The 23,109-nt window shown below is 38.1% G+C and overlaps 2 protein-coding genes across 7 annotated transcripts in view; one reads left to right on the top strand and one right to left on the bottom strand.

The window, feature by feature from the left end:
- pik3ap1 (phosphoinositide-3-kinase adaptor protein 1) overlaps positions 1-23,109 on the top strand; it is a 100,618-nt gene that overhangs the window by 43,990 nt on the left and 33,519 nt on the right. For 2 of the 3 annotated variants that reach the window (XM_042433250.1, XM_042433248.1), the window contains 2 exons: positions 22,398-22,488; positions 22,604-22,715. The gene's annotated coding sequence lies outside the window, so the exon portion shown is untranslated. Of the gene's footprint in view, positions 1-18,690; positions 18,881-22,397; positions 22,489-22,603; positions 22,716-23,109 lie in introns of those variants that run through there. The other variant, XM_042433249.1, reaches the window with a different exon arrangement.
- On the bottom strand, positions 118-18,289 carry fam204a (family with sequence similarity 204 member A). Of its 4 annotated transcripts, none has more exons than XM_042433255.1 (7): positions 17,951-18,289; positions 17,615-17,708; positions 17,076-17,106; positions 16,778-16,883; positions 15,027-15,116; positions 734-843; positions 118-528 (listed from the first exon to the last, which is right to left on the bottom strand). In XM_042433255.1, exons 1-7 carry the CDS (start codon positions 18,173-18,175, stop codon positions 477-479), a joined length of 708 nt encoding a protein of 235 aa, XP_042289189.1. In that variant the 5' UTR covers positions 18,176-18,289; the 3' UTR covers positions 118-476. The 4 variants fall into 4 exon arrangements, with proteins under 4 accessions (XP_042289189.1, XP_042289190.1, XP_042289191.1 ...); XM_042433256.1 differs by having other exon boundaries at positions 16,778-16,880; XM_042433257.1 differs by having other exon boundaries at positions 17,624-17,708.

Genomic DNA, 23,109 nt, shown 5'->3' with positions numbered 1-23,109 from the left:
TCGCACATTATCCTGTACATTGCATTAGGGGCCTAATCTTTCCTTTCTCTTCCTCGGCAGAAGAAAGGAGCGCCTTCATGATTAACCCACTTTACAGCAATAAATAAACGCATCATCCAGTAATGTACACCAGATTTAATTTGAAGGGGAAAAAAGGCCAGAATGCTCAGATCACTGAAATGTAATGAAAAATAACACAATGCAGACTCCAATGGGCGCCTTAGGAATTAATTTGAATGCTCCATAATTTTTTCTCTCTCTTGTGCTCTCTGCATGGGGTTTTTTTCCTCAGCCAACTGTGTGACTTTTTCCCCCTCACACACTCTGCTGGTGTGAAGTCTTCAAAATATACAAACAGAATAAAACGAAACAGGATCAGTCCGCCATAAAAAAAAAAAAAAACACAAGTTTTATCGAATTAACTTAAAAAAAAAAAGTAAAAAAATCACAGTCTTTCTCCTTTTCCTCCACGTTTGTCACATGAAGCCCATGTTGCTTTTGGTTTCCCATCGTTTTTTCGCCTCAAACCTGCAACACAGAGAAACATTGAATTATTGAACCCGTTACAAATACACTGAAACTGGCAACTTTAGTCTCTGCATGAGTAATGATTCAAAGTCCAGCTAAGGCAGGCTTCAGCAGCTCTATCTTAACTGCACTTGGAACCAGACAAAGTGCCACACATGGCAGATGTGATGGTAAACATAAGCATGAGGACAGAGAGACGTCGTACCCCCAGGCTATTTGCCTCTTCCTTTTCTGCGCTGCCCTCAAAGCTTCCTCTTCCTGTTTGCGTTGCACAAAGTCACGGCAATCAGCGGCTTGAGCGATTTTCACAGCCAGCTATTTAGAGGCAGACAGAGGAGAGGCCCATTAGAGAATGGAAATCAGTCTGTGGCAAGAAGAGCTTTCTGACTGATGTGTCAGGGTGGCTTCTCGTCAGTGTCTCTGCCGCCTGTGCTGCAGCACATAAAGGCTGTAATATCCTCAAATTTAGCAACTTTTACAAGACATTAGGACTAGTAATCAGGTATAATATGCATATGTCAGAGAAAGTAAAGGAAAAAAACAAATGGATCATCAACAGTGTCATTTTTCCCAACAGCAGAGAAACATATATTACATACATGAATATAAATAAGTTAAATATAATGCAGCATGAAGAACCAGCAGCACAAAAACTCTGTTGTAAATGTATTGTGAAAATATGAATAAATGACCCAGCAGGTCTATAACAGGTGTTTTGAAGAGTAATATCAGGAAATGTCACATGTGTACTGAACATATGAAAAAAATATTTCAAGTTTGTTAACTGCTGGTTCTTTTTGCTCTCCACCTGTATCTGCAGTAAAAAACAATCCCACCTGACACCTGGTGGTTATCATATGAATTTATTTGGATGTACAGATGATGAAAATGTTATAGTTCTTCTTATGTCAAAATCAGGTGTACTGTGTCTGAAATGGACATTGAAGCTCAATAATTAGTTGATTAATCACTTAGCTGATCAACAGAAAATGTATTTTGACATTTAATGGCTTAAGTAATCTTATAAGGAAAAGTAGCAGAAATTCACAGATTCCAGCTTTTTAAATGTGAATATTTTCTGGTATTAGTCTTCTATGATAGTAAATTGAATATATTTGGGTTTTGGACTGTTGGTCTGTCAAAACAAGCTATTTGAAGACGTCACCTAGGGATCAGGGAAAATGTGAGTATTTTTCATTATTTTAGAAATCAAACGACTAATCAAGAAAATAATTGGCAGATGAATCGATTTATTGCAACCCTAGAGGTCATTCTGTTTTCTTTCCTGCCTCTTGTGTTTTTCTCTAAAAATACAACCTTCCATGTGGTTGTTGTAGATTATAAACAATAACTTGGAGGGTTTTATTTTTAGAGAAATAATCTGCAACACCCAAAATACTGGAAATATCTCTAGACCAGTAACCAGCCAAAAATACAAGAGATAGTGTCGAATATTAGCTACATACATAACATAAAAATGTTACTGGTGAATGTGTATGCGAGTGTATGTTTGTGTGTGTGCGCATTTTGTGTGGGGGGTGAATTGCCCCATAGCTCCATACATTACAGGAGTGTTGTTTTATTCAAATTATTCTAATCTATTTTGCCTTTTGTTTGAGGTGTTTTAAGAGGAAGTCATATTTGAAGCTCCTGGCTTATAGTCTCCCCTGCACATTGTTTCATTTGATTGCTTCTTTTTTCTTGTTTAATGTGCAAATGAAATAACTTAAAAAAAAAAAAAAAAACGTTCAGCATTTTGCCATTTTTCCTCCCATCTCAAAAAACGTTGCAATGGCATTTTTCACTCATCACGAGTGTAAAAGAGACTTTTCTGTTTGGAATACTGCAGGCAGTCCCTGAAATCAGAAGTGAAGAGAATGACCGTGACTGCAAGAGGCAAACATTCAAATCCCAGGGAAGACATGTGTGTATTGTGAAGCAGAATAATCCCAATAACCCCAGTCACACAGAAGCACAGGAAACAAAGGGAAAAATCCTGCCTCCTCTGTCACTCCTGAGATAGGTTTATTATTCAAGCAAAGGCGAACTTTGATAAACAACTTGGAACAATTTCACCAAACCTTTGGGTAATTCTCTGTAATATTCAGAGTACAATCAGAGGGGAAGAAGTCTTAAGGTAATGAAGAAATGTGCCACCACTGCGCCACTTGAAAAAAAAAGACCTGCTAGAAAAAAAAAAATGTTTCAATTATAATTAAGTGGGATAAACTTTATTAGAAAGACTGAAACTAAAATATCTCCTAATGCATGCTGGGATTAAGCAGGTCAGAGCGAGCAGGCAGGAAAAATTAAACTCTAAAGGCTTTTTATCACCATATTTCAGGAACCAAGGGTGTAAAATGTTCTAATTTGGGATACATTAAAAGCCATAAAGGTCTTTCAAAAAGATTAATGGTACTTTGCTTGGATTTAAGATAAGGGCTTCGGCTGGCTGCAAGTACTGGGCTCCGGCTGGGCCCTCAAGGCATTCATCTATACAGTCACTGGAAGATTTGTGAAAGCGTCTGCATAACCTGAAGCGTACATGCTATGACAGTTCTCCAGTTCTTTGCCATTTTTATAGGTTTTAAATTCCTCAAATAATGTCTTCTAGTCTTAAAGAGAGTTAGAACGGGTGATTGCTTTTACATTTGCAGTAGATCAGCGAGCAGATAATACCACACCAGGGCTTTCCCTGCTCCTTGATGGAGTGGTGTAGGTGCTAAATGCTTCTGAGTGGCTCCGATGCATGCCGAGATTATAAAGCAGACGTTTATTAAATTGTTGACAAATCCGAGAACAGCTCTGTGTTTGCAGAAAATAAAGTCGTTGGCTAAGATGCCTCATTCAGGGAGCAAATCAAATGAAACTGCATGATGCTAAATGGGTTCATTTGGAGATTTACAGTCAGAGATTTTTCTTTTTTCCCAACACGAGGATTACCCACATTAACCTGCTCTTCTGTGGAGGCATTTGAAATGCAAAAGGTCTTGAAAACACGCCTTCCCAAACATTCCCAAAACCAAAATTAAAACCCACTTCCATGCCCCTCATTTCCACCTCTTTTAAATTCAGAACATAGCCTTTACTACATTTAAAGCATTGAAGGTCTTTCATTTTTTTCATTTTTTTATCAGTTTAGTCTACAATCCCTGATTGTCTTTACTGGGGCTCAACATTAATGTCAACCAAGTTACCTAGGAGACAGAACAGATCAAAGAGACAAAAAAAACCCTCAAATGTCTGATTAATCAAGCCTGCAAACAGCTTATTTCTTTTAGCCTGCATGCAAGTATGAAAATGAGATTCCGAGAGCAGTACATTGTGCAGATTTGTTCATTCTTATCTGAACAAAGCCAGCGGCAGCTTATTTCATGGATCACTGGCACTGTCAGCGCTGTGGCGCCGAGCAGGTGACGGCTCCTCTTTCTGTGGCGAGAACAAAATTAGCAAAAAGTCGGCACAAATTAGCCTCTCATATTTTCAGTAATATGACATTATTTTTCATTTACTTTTTTGATCCACTTTTCAGGATCCCCCCCCCCCCCACCCTCCCCCCTCCCTTTGCGTGCGTCTTAGTGCCAAATCCTTTCACATCAGAGGCTGGTGAAAAATAAGAATGAGAGTACAAAGCTGGAATAAAGGCAGGAAACCTCCTGCATTCTTTGTTTATGTGGCTCCTAAAAGGCGATTCTTCCCACTACACCACATATTAACGTACAATTAAGTGTCCATCACAGCCATGTTTCTGTGCCTTGTTTCTCTCTCTTGTGTGGCCTGTGCACAGCCCTGTTAAAAATAAGGTTTATTCAGAGGATTAATACTCTGACCTTTGGAAGATTTGAAGGCAAAAAAATTCATTGTGCACAATGCTGGCACTGCAGCAGCAGCAGCTTAAGGCCACTAGGAGGGTTAAGTCAATAGTACCGTTTTCTGTTCATTCATGTTTGGGTCGTCATGGAGATTCAAGTGGAGACCCAAACATGGGGCCTCAATACGATTTAAAAAAAAACCCAACATAGCTGCTGAGAATTACACACAACAAACCAAGTCTATCTTAATAACAGTTTCACGCTCTGTCTTTTCTGTTGCATCATTTCTCAGGTGTTTGATGAATGAAAGAAGCGTTAGGAAGTCTTTATGAGCAGTGCAGGGTTGACAAAAACACTGTCGCAATTAAATGGCAAGTGCAATAGACAATAGCTGAATGGAAGATGAGAAAAATGCATCTCCGTGTGGATAAAGTGTTAAAGCTCCTATTAACAATATGAAATAAATGATGGCTTTAAGGAAGAAATGGCCTTAAACCCATTCATAAATTTCCTATCCAGGAAGCCTCTTCCAATTAAAACGTGTGAGAGGTGGATTAACAAGGGCTATATGGCTTTGCCTCGCTAAATCACCTCCCCGAGCTGCTCTGCTGCATTTGACGTGTAAACGATTAATGACCAGCCTAATTCCCTTATCACACTACCTTAATGCCTAAATAATGTGGCCTTAGTCAACTTTGGAAAGCAGGGCTATATAAGAAAGGAATGAATATCAGATTAGCCAGCTCGTGTGTTATTTCAGCATAATTTCTTCAGACTGAGGCGGAGGAGCGAGAAAAATGTGTTTCTGGCTGCAAAGCCTCAGTGTTGCAGCAACACTGGGAAGGTCAAAAGATCAGGAGATCAATCAATACCACCCATATCGCCTTAAAAAGGAAGTGATACAACGTTTCAGTCAGCTAGTCCATTCTGAAATCTCAAATGTAAAGTAATAGACTGAAGTAAACACACAGACGTAAGACAACAGATGTGACAGTGATTCACAACATCACCTGCTGTGAACATACAGACCTCAAGGGGTTAGAAACTCTGATTTATTGTTTATCAGAATAGTTGCTGATTAATTTTCTGTTGATTGCAGTTATGGAGGAAGTATTCAGATCCTTTCTTTTAGTAAAAGTAGCAAAGCCACACTGTAAAAATACTCCATTACATGTAACAGTCCTGCATTAATTGTGATACTTAAGTATTATTAGAAAAAATATACTTAGTATCAAAAGTAAAGTACTCAATGCACAAAAATGGCCCCTGTGACTGTTATATGTTAATCATTAGATTAATCATCCTGATGCAAGCCAGTTTTGAACTGTTTTACAAAGTGTTACAACTAATGATTATTTTTTATTATTGATTAACCTTGTTCAACCAATAGTCCAAATCCAAGAATTATCCAGTTTACCTTGATTTAAGACAAGGAAAACAGCAAAGCCTCACATTTGAAAAGCTGGAACCATGAAATGTTTGGTATTTCTGCATTAAAAAGGATTTAAACAATTAATCAGTTAACAAAATAGTTGCTGATTCATTTTCTGTTGATCTGTTTTACTTACATGCCACCACGGGACGACCGACTGATAACCAGACTAATCATAGCAGCTCTGCTTGTGACTTTGTTTGTCATTTATATCTCAGATGACAGTTTCAATACTAAATTCATTAACAGCAAAGTCTCTGTTAAACAATATGTAATGTGAAGGTATAAACAAGTACAATATGTCATTATTTCCATGACAATGCTAAGTCCAAATATACAACGTGCACATTCCACGCTTGTACATCCTCAAACTGTTCCCTCGAAAGTTTATCAGTCTTTCATGGGGCAGCCTCGTAAGAGCTTTTCGTAATCTTGCCACCACTTTGACAAACAGAATTACATGGCAAGCAAAAAGAGAGCCACTCCAGGGAGGGCACAGTAGAACAGCAATGTCTCCATTTCTCTTCTAGTAATCTGATGCTAGATACACATGACATGTCATCTTTAGGGAGTAGACAAAAAAAAAAATCTCCGAAAGTTCGCCTGCTTTGTGCACATTCCATTATCTCGCCTCTTCTGAGTAGGGTAGGCTTATTAGCCAGCTTTGAACCCACACTTACAATAATATGACATCAACAGTTTTATAAGCTAATTAGAAAAAACAGTTTAATTAATGAGTGACTGGCAATAAAATGGCAATCATGAAAAAAGAAACCGAGGGTGCTAAGCTTCCACTACCACCAATTAAGGCCTAATTACAAACAAATTATATATGTGTTTTGCTGTGGGCTTTAATTTAAAAAAAATGGCTTTAATTAAAAGAGAAAACATGCTAATTAATTAAACAGCACACAAATCTACATTGAAAAGTATGCTTTGTCTATCAAGTAATTAATGAAATACAATAATCCCAAATGAGATTCCCAGGCATTTGATAAAAGCTTAGTACCCATTTCAAAATCCATTTCAAAATTAATGGGCGAAAATTTAATGTGAGTCATCCAGAGATACAATAAAAGTTCATTCAGTGATAAATTGCTTATGCTGAAGGAAAAATGAACAAAGAGGAGAGTTTCCCTGAACTCTTTGCGCGGTGGCCTGGGGGGCTTGCAGGGGAGACGGAGTCAGCCTCGTACTCTGATGTGGGGCGGAGGAAGTCAAAATCTGATAAGGCCCACTTTCCACAAAAGCGCTGCTCATTAATTTTTTGATTACAAACACGGGCATGGCAGGGAGAAGGTGGCGAGAAGAAAAAAGGTGTTAAATAACATAAATATCATGAAACACTCTTAGTTCAGCTCTTTGTTTCGACTAAGCCACCATGTCTCCTCCGACAAAATGCCACGCCACCTTCGTTTCACAGCATTTAAGCGAGGGCTTTCCGAAGGGTAGATTTCAAGGACAGTGGGGCTTTTCCTTTCAGCTGCTGCTTCCACTGAAATCTGAGATGGAACATAATGAGGGATATTATACCCGTCCCCATGTTCAAACGCTACAAAAACCATAAATGGCTCTGGCTAATACATATTCATGTTCTTAATAACTGTATATGGAGTGATCTAAATATTAGAAGGGAGCAATTTAGACTGATCAGGTTAATTATACTCAATACTTTGAACCGTGTCTAAAGAAAGACCCACCACCCAAAGGCCATCAAGAGAGCAGGAAGCCACTGGTCCAATGGGACTTCAAAAAGCAGGAACAGTCCAGTTAACTGTGACACAAATTTTCTGCAGCCACCAAAAGGGTGTCAAGCAATCAATTAAGAATCTAATACAACACAGGCACTAAAAGACCAGTAACTGTATGCACTATTCAACATCAACAGGACATGATTCCATCCTGTAAGACAACATTTACAGTACCAATCGTTTGACATCTTTCATTGAAAAATGGCAGATGCAATGGGGTTAGAGAGAAACTGGAAATACTGCCTTGTGGTTGTATGCCTCCGCCAACTAGTCAAGTTGCAGTGCACATCATGTCTGTTAAGACCCATATAATATTTGTAGTGAAGACGTAAAAGGAATCTAATAAAAGGTATTAAGTGCATTTTCCTTGTATATGTTTACATGTTTGGCCAATAAAGCTGATTCTGATAATACACAAAGTGGTCGCCATGACAGTAGATGATGCTTCAGATATGGATGTTACTGCAGAGAAGCTACAAATTCTAAAACATAGATGCTTCACACACATCTTCAACCCAGCAGCACAGAAGATCTAAACAATCACCACAGTTTCAAGGTGGGCACCTAGATTAGTGTCACTAATTCAGTGTCTGACCAAATGTGAAATATGGTCACAATCTCCCCTTCTGTCTGTGTATGAATTCTTGAGTTATGGCCAAAAACGTGTTTTGTGAAGTAACAGTGACCTTGACCTTTGACTACCAAATTCTAAACAGTTCATCCTTGAGTTCAAGAGGATGTTTGTGCCAAATTTGAAGAAATTCCCTTAAGGTGTTCCTGAGATATCAAGTTCACAGGAATGGGACAGACAGGATAGATGGTAAGACAGCCCAAAAACATAACGTCTCCGGCCACAACTGTCACCGGCAAAAGAAAACACTAAAAAGTGCTACTGCCAGTTAAACTCTTTCTCTCTGACAGAGCAACAGCAGGTTACTAGCAGATTTTAGGTCATGGTGGACGCCGTGGGCTAGCAGGATATTCATCTAGCTTTGGTATAAATTTGTAGTCATCTCAATTTTAGCTTTCAGCATCTATGCAGACTCAGAGGATTGTGGGATGTTAACTACTGTAATCATAGAGTTCAAAAGTGCATGGAGAAGACGTGAACAGTCTCTTCAGAACAATAGTGAATCTCCTGGGCTAGATATCAAAGGTCAACATAAACAGTAAACACTCCAAACTGTTCAAAATCAGGTAAGTCTGAGATGTTCTCATCTTTCATAGTGCCTCAAAATATTGAACTAAATAGATTAAAAAGAAAAATATTGCAATATAAGGTATGTTCTTCTTTGTATGTGGTGTCATTTGCAGTCCAACATCTTTCCTTCTCGTTCAAGAGAGGCCAGCAGCCATGCAACATACTTTTTATTTTTCATATTTCTCAGCTCCTCATAAAATGGACTTAACACCCCCTATTGTGACAGACAGAAGATAGTTCCTGTTTTGAAGTGGTAATGCCACTCTAATAGCTGTGATGAGTAATATGGGGGAACTGTAAGCTCTAACATGGTGTGACGGTCTTTTGTCGTGAAATATACTCACTTACTCTATATAAAGTACAGCTCCTCGCTGTTTCAAAAGACCTCAGTTGCTCTGTTTTATAAAGAGAAAAAAAGAGCGAGGGAGTAATTATTTGTTGTAAGGATGATGTTGAATGAAATACTATAACAAGAGGGTGGATTAGTGTGACAAAGAAAGTACTGTAATGTAGCTAAGTGTAAAGTCGACAAAGCAGGTTTTGCCTTTCTGAGCTGATATTTATCGTCTTTATTTAGGGTACAGTGCTGAGGAAAGACAACAATACAAATTCTCTCTAAAAATGGCATACAAATGATCATTATATATTGTGTTGTAGTGCTACATTTCTATTGTTAATGTAGTACGAATTTAGAGTTTGCCCTTGTTGTGCTGAATGACAGAATCAGGTTCAATATGGACAATGAGTTATATACATTCATGGTTCTAATCGACCTTCAAAAGGCATTTAATCATTCAGTTTTATGCAATAAACTGGAGGTTACTGGGTGTGACACCTTAGTGGTTAGTTGGTTTACATCATATCAAAGTAATCCTACTCAGTATATAGATTTTAATGGCACCTTACCAGATCTGGGGTGGTCACATATGGCATTCCACAGGGATCTATCTTAGGACTCTCTCTAATGTAAATGATATGATATCTATAGTTGATTGTGGATAACATATGAGTAAAGAAATTACAAAATTGAATACATTGCTAGTGGACAATAGATTTTCACTACTTTAGGGCATGACTGAAACTATTTTATTGACCTCAAATTGTAAACTTGCTCAGATCAGATTTCTTAATGTCACCTGCAATGGAGTCACAATAAAAGGCCACAGCATATTAACCAACTTAGGTGGGTTACTTGCTCAAAATGTGAATAAGAAAAGAAATAAGAAAGAAATGTTACCTACAATACAATACAATTACACTATGCTGTGATTGCTATTACCATGGTCTTTCTAAGCAAGGACAGGCCCAATCGCAGATTGAATCAAATATGATACATTACATATTTGATCACAATAAAATAACCCATTTAAGTATTGGATATTGTAAATCACTAAAGTTGTTATCAGTGCTAACAGGGTTCAGTATTTAGCAGCAAGTGCCATGTGTAAATGCCTAAATGTCCATGAACCAAGATTTTTACAAGTGTTTGAACAACCTGCACAAGTATAATACTATGCAAAGTCAAAATTCATACATATGGTTCTTTTGAATCTAAATCCTTTCATCGTGTGGGGGCAAAAAAATGCAACAGTTTACCAGATAATGTGAGATACTCAGAATCTATTCCAGTTTTTAAAAGCAGGTGTAGAAAGTTTTCAATTAAGGAAATTGAAAAAAGAGAATTTGTAATTTATTTATTAAATATGGGTAAATTTATTAGTATTTTATTAAAATCTACAAATTGAATAATGAGTAATATTGTATGTACTATAATTACATCTGCATGTCACAACTTTCACACAAGTCTGCACAGGCACAGCAGTCTTTGTCGTGATTTGGGGCAGGCCAAGTTACATTAACCTTTAGTGTTTTTGTCCTGTGTCACGCTTCAATTTCATATATACCACCTTTTTTGTGTTACAGTATATACTATTTATGGTTTGTTACATTATATGCTTTGTGTTTCTGCATGTCCAGGTCCTATGTTGGATTGAATATATGTCTTTTGTTGTAATTATGAATATAAGTGTGTTATGTGTAGGTTGTTTGTGACAGAATAAAATCAGACCAAACCAAAATAATTGTAATCAATACATTACAAATTTCCCTGTAGGTCACACTTCTCCTTAGATGACATAGGAAGTTCCATAGTGCTTTGTAGGTCTGATGCATTATCACCTTCCTGCGCTTGCTCATATAAGCAGGAATAGCTGCAAAATCAATCTGTCAAATACGAGCTGCTGGATGCTATCATGTCTCCTGACAAGGCTTTGGGCTGTTCATACTGTATGTGTCAGTCACTCAATGTTATGCTAATTACAGAATTAATTAGCCTATATGCAACTTGCAGCAGTTTAGAATAATGTGCAGTAATCAAAGGATGGAGACCCCGTCTTCTTAATTGGAGGACTTGTACCTTAATCTACTGAACTACTTGGAATACTTTAGAGGCAAGAAGCTTTTCACATTATTTTGTGTCTTCTAAAGCTTGTGAAAAGAAATCTAAACATGCTGAGAAGGATCAACAGACATCTTTATGAGAAAAGAAACTATGCTATCTGCACAGTTTAAAGGAATACGTTAGGGAGCTTTGTTTAAGCAATGTAGACATTAATAATACTTTGTTACCTAAAAAGGGGATGGGATTTCTTTGCTACATCTTCGGGGGCGTTAATACTTTCACTTAAAAACGAAGGATGTCTTCATGAATTCATCTAAAACAAAGACTTACAGCCTTGGGAAATATTTTAAAAGTGTAACGAGAATAAAAAACCTCAACCTGCAATATCCGAGCAGCGTGTTTCAGAAGTTTGACAGATGAAAGAGCACATATCTCAGAATTTGTAAGGAGCCTTCAAAACAGGTTTTTACCAAATTGTTTTAATGTTCAGATTAAAAAGAAGAAAGTAGAGCAAATGGAAATCATTAATTGATTTGAGGGAGCTCAAAACAAACATTTTCGTCTTATAAAAGGGGGGATACTGACAGCAAGCTTTCTATCTTCCTTCCCTTTGCTTTGAGGAGATAAGTGGGAAACCGTTAGATTGAGGATGAAAATACACAGAAATATTGTCATCCAACATGTACCAGCGTTTTCTTTACAAAACAATGCCTAGAGGGACAAACAGGCCTCTTTAGTTCTTCACAGCTGTCGGAATGCTTTTGCATTTTTTGAGAAGAAAACCTGTTCCTATTCTCTCAGTGAAAAGCTTGCCACAATCATGTCTTGGTGTTATGACCATAAACAAATTAAACATCTAAGCCATTCCGTACCAAATGAGCCACTCAATTATAACCCTGAAATTGATTCTGGCCACAGCGGGGATTATTGATCCTCTAAATGTTTGTCACAGTGCTGCTGTCAAAAGTGAACAGGAGTGCTGTAAACAAACACGTTGGTCTTAATGCTATCTGCATTACAGGCTGCATCGTTTAAGATATACCATAATCCTTTCTATCTGATTCAGAATCTGTCAAACATTTTGGCTTTTAGCACTTCTCTTCATGCTTTCCATGTAATCAGGACTTCCTTTATTTAGAAGTGAATGGTATAGAACTTTACGTCATCTAGGTTTTGGGGATTTCAAAATGGTCAATTCACTACTCCCATAAAATGAAGTTATCACTGCTAAACAATGAGCGCTGGATGCCAGACTGCTGTCACGTCCCATCACGGTTCTGGCAAGACGTGAGGCAGGTGCCAGGGAGGCGAGAACCTCGGCTCAGGCTAAAACCAATCCACCGGCGCTCTAAGAAGCTTTCTGAAAGTACAGCGCAGGTGCCACTCACAAGGGCTTTCATTTAACTCCCTCATATTTGACCACTCTGCTCGCAGTTAAGATGAGAATATGAAGGGCTCTGATGCCGCACACTAATGTCTATTACACACTGGAGATACCGGGGTCATGTATGTAATGCCAATCCAATGAATAGTACAACCGATTTTTTTCAGTTTTAAACACAGTTCTTTGTTTTTAGAGCCTACTTATTCATTAAAGAGGGTGAGATTTCCCAGGAAAAGATTTGCTGAGAGTTAGGGCTGCAACTAATGATAATTTCCATTATTGATTAATCTGTCTTTTTTTTCTTAATTAATTAATTAGTCATTTGGTCTTTAAAATGTCAGAAAATAATGAAATATGTCAATCACTGTTTCCCAAAGCCCAAGTGCAACTGAAAGTGTCTTCTTTTGTCCCGACCAACAGCCCACAACCCAAAGATATCACGTTTACAATCACAGAGGACTAAAAGACCAGAGAATATTCACATTTAAGAAGCTCAAAAAACAATTATGAGATTACTATAAAAATAGTTGTTGATTAATTTTGTCAATTGACTAATCAAATAATCAACTAATTGTTGTTAATAGAGCTAATCTAAACTCTACTGGTGTATAAAGACCTTTTTTTTCAAAAAGCAGGACTAAAATCTCCTGCAAACACACATTCCGTGACCTGTTTATAGTCTGTGGTTTCAGTTCTTGCTGAACATCATCTTTTTGGTCTGAATTTCAGATAATCACAGATGTTTTTTCCTGTGATTTCTGATTCACTGCAGTTGCAAAGTGGTTGTGGAATTAAAATTAATTTTTCCCATAGACAATGTTACATGATTCATAGTTGGAACGCTTTTTAGGGATTAGAAGAGCACGAAACCATTACAGTTGAATCATAAGTGCAAAACAAACAACTTCTTCAGAAAATATATGGTTCTTTGACAAACGTCAAAGTGTAAGACTGTGATCATAAAAAACGTTAGATGAAAGAAGTTAACTGAAAGAAGATGACTCCCAAGGTGCATTTCAGTAAGAAACATCCAATCACAGAGCTTAAAATTCTGTTACGTGCGCCACTAAAAGCAGGCAGCTGTTAAAGATTATGGTGTTGAGAAAAATGATAATACAACTTGCTGCTTTATAGAGAGAAGAATAGTTCAATATTTTGGGAAATATGCTTATTCACTTCCAGGAAGTGAATTAGATAAGAATATTAATACCTCATTCATGTGTGTACACTAAATATAAAGCTAGAGTCAGCAGCCATTTAGCTTAGCTTAGCATAAAGACTGTAAACAAGGGGAAACAGCTAGCCTGACTCTGTCTAAAGAACAACAACCCCCTATCAAATGGTGAATTGTTGTTTTTACACTTTTGTTTTTGTATGGAATTAATAAACATGATATAACATGTTAATTAGTAAGCTTTACATGAACTGCTAGACATATTATTTTACCTTCCTAAAGAGCCAGTCAAGCTGTTTCCAGGGAAGCTAAGCTAAGCTAACCAGGTGCTGGCTCTAGCTTCAAATGCACAGACATTAGAGTGATATTAGTTTTGTTATCTAACTCTGCCAGAGAGAGAAAATAGTATTTCTCAAAATAACAAACTATTGCTTTAAATTAATTCACTTTTAGATTCTCCTGTCGATTTTGCATGAATTGAATTGTTCACAACTGCAACAACAAAATGTATTGAATTCACTATAGGTCTGCTGCACACCTCTGACTGCTGGCTTCTTCAGACCTGCCTGATGCAAAAAACACGTAGCCATAACATAAACCTATAGGATCATTACATTATCCTGGAGACTGCTGTGTTTATATGTTGGGTAATATTGAGAATAACATGAAAAGAAAAATTTGAATAGGAATTCAGAGTGGGGAAATATACCTCCATAAACAGCTGCCCCGCCCACTTCGCAACTCTATTGCAATCCCAGACCAACGAGGAGCCTGCAGTATGTTACATGTTTGTGTTGCCGCTATTACAAAATGAAAAAGCTTATGGGATGCTGTGAGCAACATGCATCATGAAACAAAGAAGTTTAACTTTGATGCTCAAAGTACGGCAATTGCGCCAGTGGAGAAGTAACACCGCAGCTGTATGTCTTTTTAACACAATTATATGTGTGTGTGGGCTACATTTTATGCTAAATTAGTTTCAAACCACTTGATCCTTGATGCCTGCCAAGGCGGTTAGTTACAAAACTTCAGGCACTGCATTTAGGGACATGTACACTTCAAAGGTATGAAACTCTTACCTGGAGAATGATTTAACAGTTGGCTTGAAAGCAATGTACTCTTCATTAAAAAGCAGAGCCAAAAGTCCTTTAGACACTGCAGCACTTCAAAACTAAGGGGAGGGCTTTCCATTAACTCAATGGAAAAGGGCTGCAGGACTGAATGGTGGGTGTCTGCGTGTGTTTTTGTTCCTCTATGTCTTTGCAGCAGAAATGGCCACGGATCCATTAGCCTGATTTGTCACAGCAGGAACACCCCAAAGATCTCTTATCAGCACAACGTACCTCTCGAGTGGCGAGTCTGTCGCTCATCTCCTCCGCCTTTGCAATGTCCCCTTCAGCTATGGCCCTCTCTATGCTCTTTTCTAGGCCGGACTGCAGAAGAGGGAAAAAAAAAATCAGCTTCTTCTTTTTTTTTTTTTTTTTTTTTTTTTTGGAAATAGGGGTAGAGAGAAAAAAAAAATCAAAGAGTAACTTCAAAAGTCCCCAGGGCCTTATTTTTAATATGATTGCCATTACTACAAATATGTAGATTTCCCTTCACAAATGAAAACCTTTTTGATTGGATATTAGTGGGGAAATCTTAGAAATGCTACAGGAGATTACCAAACATAAATGTGACTCTTTAATTACACATTTCCATTACAGGCCTAAGCAGAGGGGGGTGTGCGGAGAGGCCCCCGGTTACTGATGGCAAGGCAGTTCTGCTGTGATGAGCCTATCTGAGGAAGCGCGGCACCAGATTTCTTCAGCCTCCGAAATTTCATGATGCTAAAAAAATGCACTGGAAAGAGGCTGTAATTATGAACTGGTCTCCTCTGATGTATTGTTTGAGGACCTCAGCTGTAAAAGTACAAGGACAATACCATCAGGCTTAAAAATGCAGGATTAGTAAGTTTGCTAAAGGATGTGTTGTACATCCTAAAACTGTTTTTTCTCATAACTCTGGTTGCCCTGTCTTTATTTTTTCTTCATATAGTTTCATTATTCTGCATATATACTGAGTTTGACACTGATATAACCTGACTTGTGATCTCAATTATCTTCCATTGCATCTCATAAACAAAATTCAAACTGAGAGACCGTCATCCTTACTGCCATCAAATGTGTTTTGAGGTCACTGAAGAAAACGCTGTTAGCAGATAAAGTACTGACATCTCTGTGAAAGCCTTTTTCCTGAAGTGACTGTGTGCCAGAGTTGGCAGAATTAAAAGAAATATGATATATTAATTAGAAGGAACTGCATTTGAGGGATGAAGGACCCCTCATTATGTCGATCTGACAAGTTCTGTTTCATTCAGCTTGTTAATCATTTCTTTATCCTTTCATAGTTGCCCTTTTCAGAATGAGGCTAAAATCAGCAAAAATTCAATTTTATGCTGCTCTGAGAAAAAATTAAGCACAAAATACTCCAAAATAATCATTAAAAGGATTTCAAATTGAAATGAGAACAGTTTCCATTCACTGGGTCAGCTATAATGTTCATCAAGCTTGCAAATATTTTGCTTCATTGGCAATTTGCATGCTCTTGCATTAAAATATTCATTCATCTTTAAATGGAGAAATGTATTCAAATGAAAGAAAGTTTAGTTTTAATTTTTTCAATGAATTCCACAGAAGTAGGAGCACCTGCCCATTTGTTATCTCACCATTAATCTCAATGTTCTAGCTGCAATCACAGAGTCTGTATCAGGTGCTCTAACCCTCTATTCTTCTGTCAAGCTAAATTTTAGTTTTCATTAGGATTTGTACAGCGGAAAAACCTGCATCTCACTTTAATCTCAACCACACAAGAAAGGAGAGTCCCCCTAATCTTATCACTAAATGTAGCTGAACATAATCCTTAATATTCTTCTCAGTGTCAGGCTGAGTTACCATAAGGATTCTTCTAATCCATATGTCATATCACATAAAACAATGAGAGGATACAGTGGCACGGAAACACAAGGGATGTGAAGGTGTTATTAACTGCTACGACAGACACAGTATTAAAACCTCAGCAGAGAAGTTGGAAGGCAGGCAGGAGTCTTTGTTACCTTCGGAGGAGGTTTAGAACACGCAGGGGGATGAAATCGATCATTTACACCAAAATACTGCTTAAGCCCATCCCAGGGCTTCTCCTGCTCCTCCTGATGCTGACTGCTGACAGAGAAAATGGGTTTTAATGTTCATTGCATGTGCACCAACACTGTTTTCAAGCAAACTATATTTATAACTTCAATAGACTGTCCGTCCTATTACTGGACTCAATGTTCCCTGAATGTTGGCATTTTTCACAAACTAGTTGAAGCAATTTTATTGTATAAACTGTAACTTCCTATAACATTTTGTTACCTTGTTTCTGCAGGTTCCTCACTGTCTGTTCCTGTTGAATGACATAAGAGACACAGTTAAAGGCTTATAGGATTCTTTGATAAAAAAAAATTAGCATCAGCCAAACACAAGTATTCCACTATTACATGTGTGCAAATGGTATGCTCTAATATATAGTAAGAGGATGCCCTAGGGTTCTGGTGTGGGTAAGGATGAGTATCATTTATCTTCGCTGTCTGTTTATCTAAAAGATTGATTAAAATACCTTTGTCCACTTAATTTTGCACATACTAACACACGTACTACAATCTTTGTGAATCAATATCAATGAAACACACAGTATCCAGCATTGAATTTCCACTGGACATGGTTTCCACAACCTTTGCTCTGTTAATGTCATCAAGAAAAATTAAAATATAACGATAACTCTCAAGAGGAATTATTTCACATAGCAAATGCTATTATATTCAGTTTGACAATTGTTTAGGTCATCATCTACAAACTAAAATGATCTAGAGACCATGTGTCAGGATCAGCTGTGATGAACCCTGCTGTATTACCAGTGACACCTTTCTTGTGTCTTCTTTTTCTTCTTCTTGGGACCTTCATTGTCTTCATCACCTCATCTTTCTTCTTCCGCAGATTGTCGAATTTCTTGAACACAAAACACAAACTGAATTTACAAGAGCACCACAACCTCTGATCTCCTACTGCTGTATATTTATTATGTGATGACACACACACACACACACACACAGTCATTAATGACATTTTGTTGGTGCAGTTTCATGCAGGGCTGGGGATCCAGCAGAAATGGTAAACAACAGGCAGCAGTAGCAGCAGTACACTACAGTAACTAGCCTGTAGCATCACAGGATGACTGCAAAACAACATACTTGCCACATTTCCTGGGATATACCAGGCAGGCTGCTTGTCGCGGATTCATAGTCTGCATCACTGACAGTGTGACTGGACTGTTCCTCCACCATTGAGCCAGTGTTTCCCCCGACAGAGCTCCACTTTTCAGCAGAGCTCTCACACTTTTCACCCTCTCTCTGCTCCTCGTCATCTGGACTGAGGTCATCTTCTGTTAAACCCTTAGGCAGGAGTCCACTATACATACCAAGTTTGACCGTTGCGATTAGGTTAAACGGCAATTATTCATTTAATAGGGGTGGGAGGGTGTGGGGGACGAACAGAAATTACGATATATTGGATATTTCGACAGCGGTCGGTCGCTGGCTGTAGCGGGTCTCATTTCCGGGTAAACACGATGACGTATGCAGTAGGAAGAGCAGCAATTGGCTGAGAGCCGGTGTTGTGTCGAAGTCTGCTCCCCCCTCAAATAATGTTCCCCTCCTGTTGGATTGGTGTTTTTCCGTAGCACCACCTCCGCGGTTGGCGTTAGGACTTAAGTTATGGTTATGGTTAGGCGTAGCAGAGATAACTGGTTAGGGATAAGGTTGGGTGCTGTTTAAGGTTAGGGAAAACATAGTTACGGGGTAACAGACTTCGACACAACACCGGTGGGCTTGAGCTCAACAACACCCAATCAAATTTGTACTTCCAACGGCTGAGCACGAGAAGGAGACAAAAGCTCTCATTGGTTGTTGTTTTTTTTAGCAAGCGCAATAAATATTTTGAGTATGATTTGATGTTTTAATTTCGAACAGAGGGGTTTCATGGTGTAAAGTTTCCTTTTTTTAGTGACATTTTCAGCGAAGAATAGAGGTGTGGAACAAATTTAAGGAGTTATAGTCGTCTAAGCGAGTCTTTGCAGTGAAGTAAAGTCAAGAGTAGGCTGTTGTGGAGCATTTCTAATTGAGGTGAGCCAGGCTACTGACAGGTCCATGAATTACCAGGAATCATTCAAATGTTAACCTATATTTGTGTCATGTTCTCGGCGAGATAAGCTTCCTTCTATGACCAATGGTTCGCAATTTGCTCAGAGTGCTTTGGGTATTACATTATTATTAGAATGATTAGCATGCAAATCTTGTATAGCCCCTGGCACTGGCACAGGCACATCTAGCTACCCTTAAATTGCTCTTTCACACTCATTCCCATTAGGCTTTCTTTTGGTTGCATCTTATTGCAAAGCCAATAATATACATAAATTATAGCCTGTATTTTGTGTTCCATATGAATGTGGAATAAAGAGTGAGACCTATAACACCAGTGTATAGGTATAAAAAGGTTCAGGGCAGGCTCAGGTTGGCTGGACACTGCATGTGGAAAGGAAAGAACTTTCTGCATGAGGTCAAGTAAAACAGCAGTGTTGTATGGGCTGTGAACTGTGTGAAATTAATTGATACTGGTGACAATAAAACAATACTGTTTTTTTGTTTTGTTTTTGATAACTGACTATTTTTATAAGTTACTATTCTTTTTCATTAAAAAAAGAGGCCAGACTTTTCAAATGTGGTTCACAAGCAGCAGTACACTGACTTGGCCTAAATAAGATAAAGATATTAAACTATTAGTCAATTTATCAATTAATCAACTGACAGAAAATTCATCAGTAACAATTTTGATAATAGGTTAATCAAATGTCATGCATGTTTTCTGTTTTTCTCTGTTTAAATCATTGTATCTGTTTTGGTTTTGACCTGTTGGTCAGACAAAACAAGCTATATGAAGACCATCTTTGGCTCTGAGAATTTGTGTTGGGCATTTCCCACAATAGACTAACCGATTAATCAATTCATTAATAAAATCATTGACAAATTAATGGATAATGAAAATGATCAAAGAACAAATCTGACCAGGCAGTGGATGACAGCTTTTGACACTTGACCAAAAAGGTATTTAGGTTCAATAACCAGCCTGATTGTAGCCAAAATGTAAAATAAATAAACCTGGAGACCTTTCACTCTCCTTGACCTTCCTGTACCCTAAGATGAGAGATTGACTCAGTTCAGCTTTGCAAAATGCAGTGCATATTAAACTGTGCTGATAAGGCTTATGCTATATTGAATGTCATCTCGCACATGTAAAATATCAATCTCATCCTCTAAAATATGCAACCATTAACTGGTATCACTCACTCAGCATTATCGTGACTTTAATTACATGTGTGACAAGTTGATGAGCATGGCAGCGTCTGAAGGTAAATGAGAGTCACCAAGTCCTGTTAATACTAAACAATTTTGGCGTTACAGGTCTGAATCATTTCCTTATTGATTACTAGACTTTGTGTTCTATTTCACACTTGAATTAATGTCTCTCAGCTTTCCCACCATCCATCCATCCCTCTCCCTCTCTCTTCCTCTCTCTCTCTCTCTCTCTTTCTCTCTCTCTCCCTGGCATGTGCTCCAGTTCATTATTTCTGTCATTTCTTGGTAATTTGGAGTTGGCTGTTTAAAACTTAGAGCCTCTTATTAAGTTTTGGCCATGGTGGATAAGAGGCAGGACTGTAAGAGCACAGAGATAAACTAATCATCTTAAAACCCTAATTATTAGTATCTTACTGTGACAGACTGTTTTTGCGAGCCAGCCAAATTGAGCCTCAAATGAGGAAAGGCATATCTGTGGAAGTGGTAATAATTTTAAGTCATCTCGATCTGGCTTGGTGTGGCAGAATTCATTAGTGCAGATTAGCACTGTGTGTACAAAGTAAATGAGATATCTAATAGCAAACGTGGAGGTCCGGGGACTCTTAATTTCCTCCGCAATATGAGGGATGATGTTAAGAGGTGATTATATATATTTTAACATTCTGACTTCTGCTATGTAGATTTGTCTACTCCTTAACCCAGCGGTTTCACTAAACAGTTCACTAAACTGCTAACCTCTCACCTTCCTCTGGATTTCAGCTGCAGAAAGGTGAGGAGAATGAACCCCAAATCAGATTAAACTATGTTACTCTGATGCAGAGGCAAGCAGATTTTTTTTTTCCTCATAAGGATATGAGGGAAGTTAATTATGTGTGTAAGGAGAAGGTTGGGGAAAAAATAATAAGATTACAAAGAATAATTTGCTGATATAATTACACCAAAATTGGGTACACACAATCGTAAAATACATGTATTGCTTGACCTGGGTTAGCCAGTGAAATAAATCCTCCTTCTATAGCCTTTGTTAATTTGTTTTTATCATCTCCAAGTGGTGTTTGTGCAGGCAGTTCAATTTGCATGTGTAATTCCACTGTGCAAATTGACAACAAGTAGATAATTCGAGGAAATAGGCTGGTTGCAGGCCCCTGCTATCTTCCCAAGCCTATTCATTTTGAGGAACCGCTGAGGCATGAAACTCATACATCAACTATTTCCTGACAACGCTTAGGCTTATTGTCCCCTAAAATGTCATTACAGCCATTATTTATGAAGCTAATTCATTTATTAAACCATATTTACTCTGACAGAATTTGTCACATTCTATCCGTATCCCGAGCATTGCTTTTGAACAATGTCTTTCAATGAGTATGTGTGAACACGTACAGCCTAACAAAGTTTTGAATCGACCCTATTTGTCGCACATAATAGTTGGAATATTGCGAAAAAACGTCGGTAGCTCTCAGTTTTATTGACTTTATTCATGGAAACTTTTCGTGGTTAAAGCCTGCACCTTTTGTAAGAGGGGTCCCCTGAAAATAGTTTGGTAATAACCGATGTCCTTTTTTGTGTGTGTTTTTGTCCCAACAGAGCTGAGTTAACAAGAACATAATCAGATGGGTTGCAGCTATTTTAGCAGCACTGATAAATCCTTCCTCTGACAGCCTCCTTCCCAAATGAGTGTGTATTAGTCACTTTTAACGCATTGCAGTCAGACATCTGCAGCTAAAGAGTTCTCACGTCGAGCCTCCTGGCCTGTTGCTGCTGACTTATGGATCTGTCAGTTTAGCGCAGCACACTTCATGACAGTGTGGAGAATTTGCAATTGTGAGCGATGAAGTAACACATAGGGGGGTCATAAATTTTAATGTTACATGTTCTCGCTGGATAATTCCGTCATACTATTCTCCTGCATCTCTTTCTTTGGACTTACCTGTCACCCAAAAGCACTTATCACAGCAGTCGCAATGAGCTGTGTTTGAACTGTTTTACAATATTGATTTGGATGCATGACATTTTAATTAATACTGGGTGTTAGCTGTCATATAGGCAGCCAGCCTCATTGGTTAGAATATGAAACAGGCGAGGTGGGGGCAGTGAAGATAAGACTAAAGCACTTAGTGTGAAAAGGCTGTAAAAAGGGATCAATGTGGAGGGAGAGAGACAGTCATGGGCTGAATTTAAGGTGGAAAAAACAGTAATATCTGTGCTCACTGTATTTCTGTCAAGGTCTATTCTCTGCCCGATAACACAAATCATGGAGACACAGCGTGCCTTCTGTCTTCCACAGGTTGCAGAATACATCATGTTATTGGGAGTCTGTGTTGCCAGCAGACCCAGAGAGAGGCCACGTGCTGAGAGACGACCAGGGGGGAAATTAGGTAACTTTGTAGCACTTCATTGAACAGCAATAAGCTTTTAGGGCTTAGCGAGCATAAACACATTAAACTGATGAGATTCATCAGCACTCTTGTGTCAAATCTATTGTGTCCACAGGCAGAGCTCAGCGGCAGCAAACTTCAGAGCAAGGGAAGGGTTTGCCCTCATCACAGAGACGAAGCACTACTGTGTCTTCTGGATGTTTCCTGGTTTATCAATACTGAGTCAGGTGATCTTTGAGCTGAAATATTAATCTCATATGTTTGATATTGATATATAATTTTACATTTGGGATAGCAGAATTTGTTAGCAGCTTAAATTGCCTGGAAATAACAAGAGTTTTAATGGAGGGTCAAAACAGAGGCTCCAATAATCCAAACATTATTTTCATGATTGATTTTTCAAGCTACTTTTCAATCAATCATGTAAAGACCGACTCTGTTAAATGTGAAAAATAACATCAAAGCTATTAAGTTAGCAGATAACAATGTGGTGACTTGAATTTTCTTCCTTAAAATCAGAATCAGATTTAGATTTGACTTTATTGGACAAGTATGTTCACACATACAAGGAATTTGACTTCGGAGAGAAATACACTAAACAAGAAGAACTAAGACAACAAA

Source organism: Thunnus maccoyii, chromosome 14, assembly GCF_910596095.1.
Source record: "Thunnus maccoyii chromosome 14, fThuMac1.1, whole genome shotgun sequence".
NCBI lineage: Eukaryota > Metazoa > Chordata > Actinopteri > Scombriformes > Scombridae > Thunnus > Thunnus maccoyii.
Note: the sequence above shows the minus strand (reverse complement) of the source record. Positions and strands in the feature narration are given on the sequence as shown.

What these genes read in the sequence shown, in the direction of transcription:
- fam204a (XM_042433255.1), bottom strand. Translation starts at nt 18,175, where the DNA reads ATGTATAGTGGACTCCTGCCTAAGGGTTTAACAGAAGATGACCTCAGT. An exon ending in ACACAAGAAAGGTGTCACTG is followed by an intron (nt 17,107 to 17,614) that starts GTAATACAGCAG and finishes GTCATTCAACAG; the next exon opens with GAACAGACAGTGAGGAACCT. An exon ending in AAGAGGCAAATAGCCTGGGG is followed by an intron (nt 529 to 733) that starts GTACGACGTCTC and finishes TCTGTGTTGCAG; the next exon opens with GTTTGAGGCGAAAAAACGAT.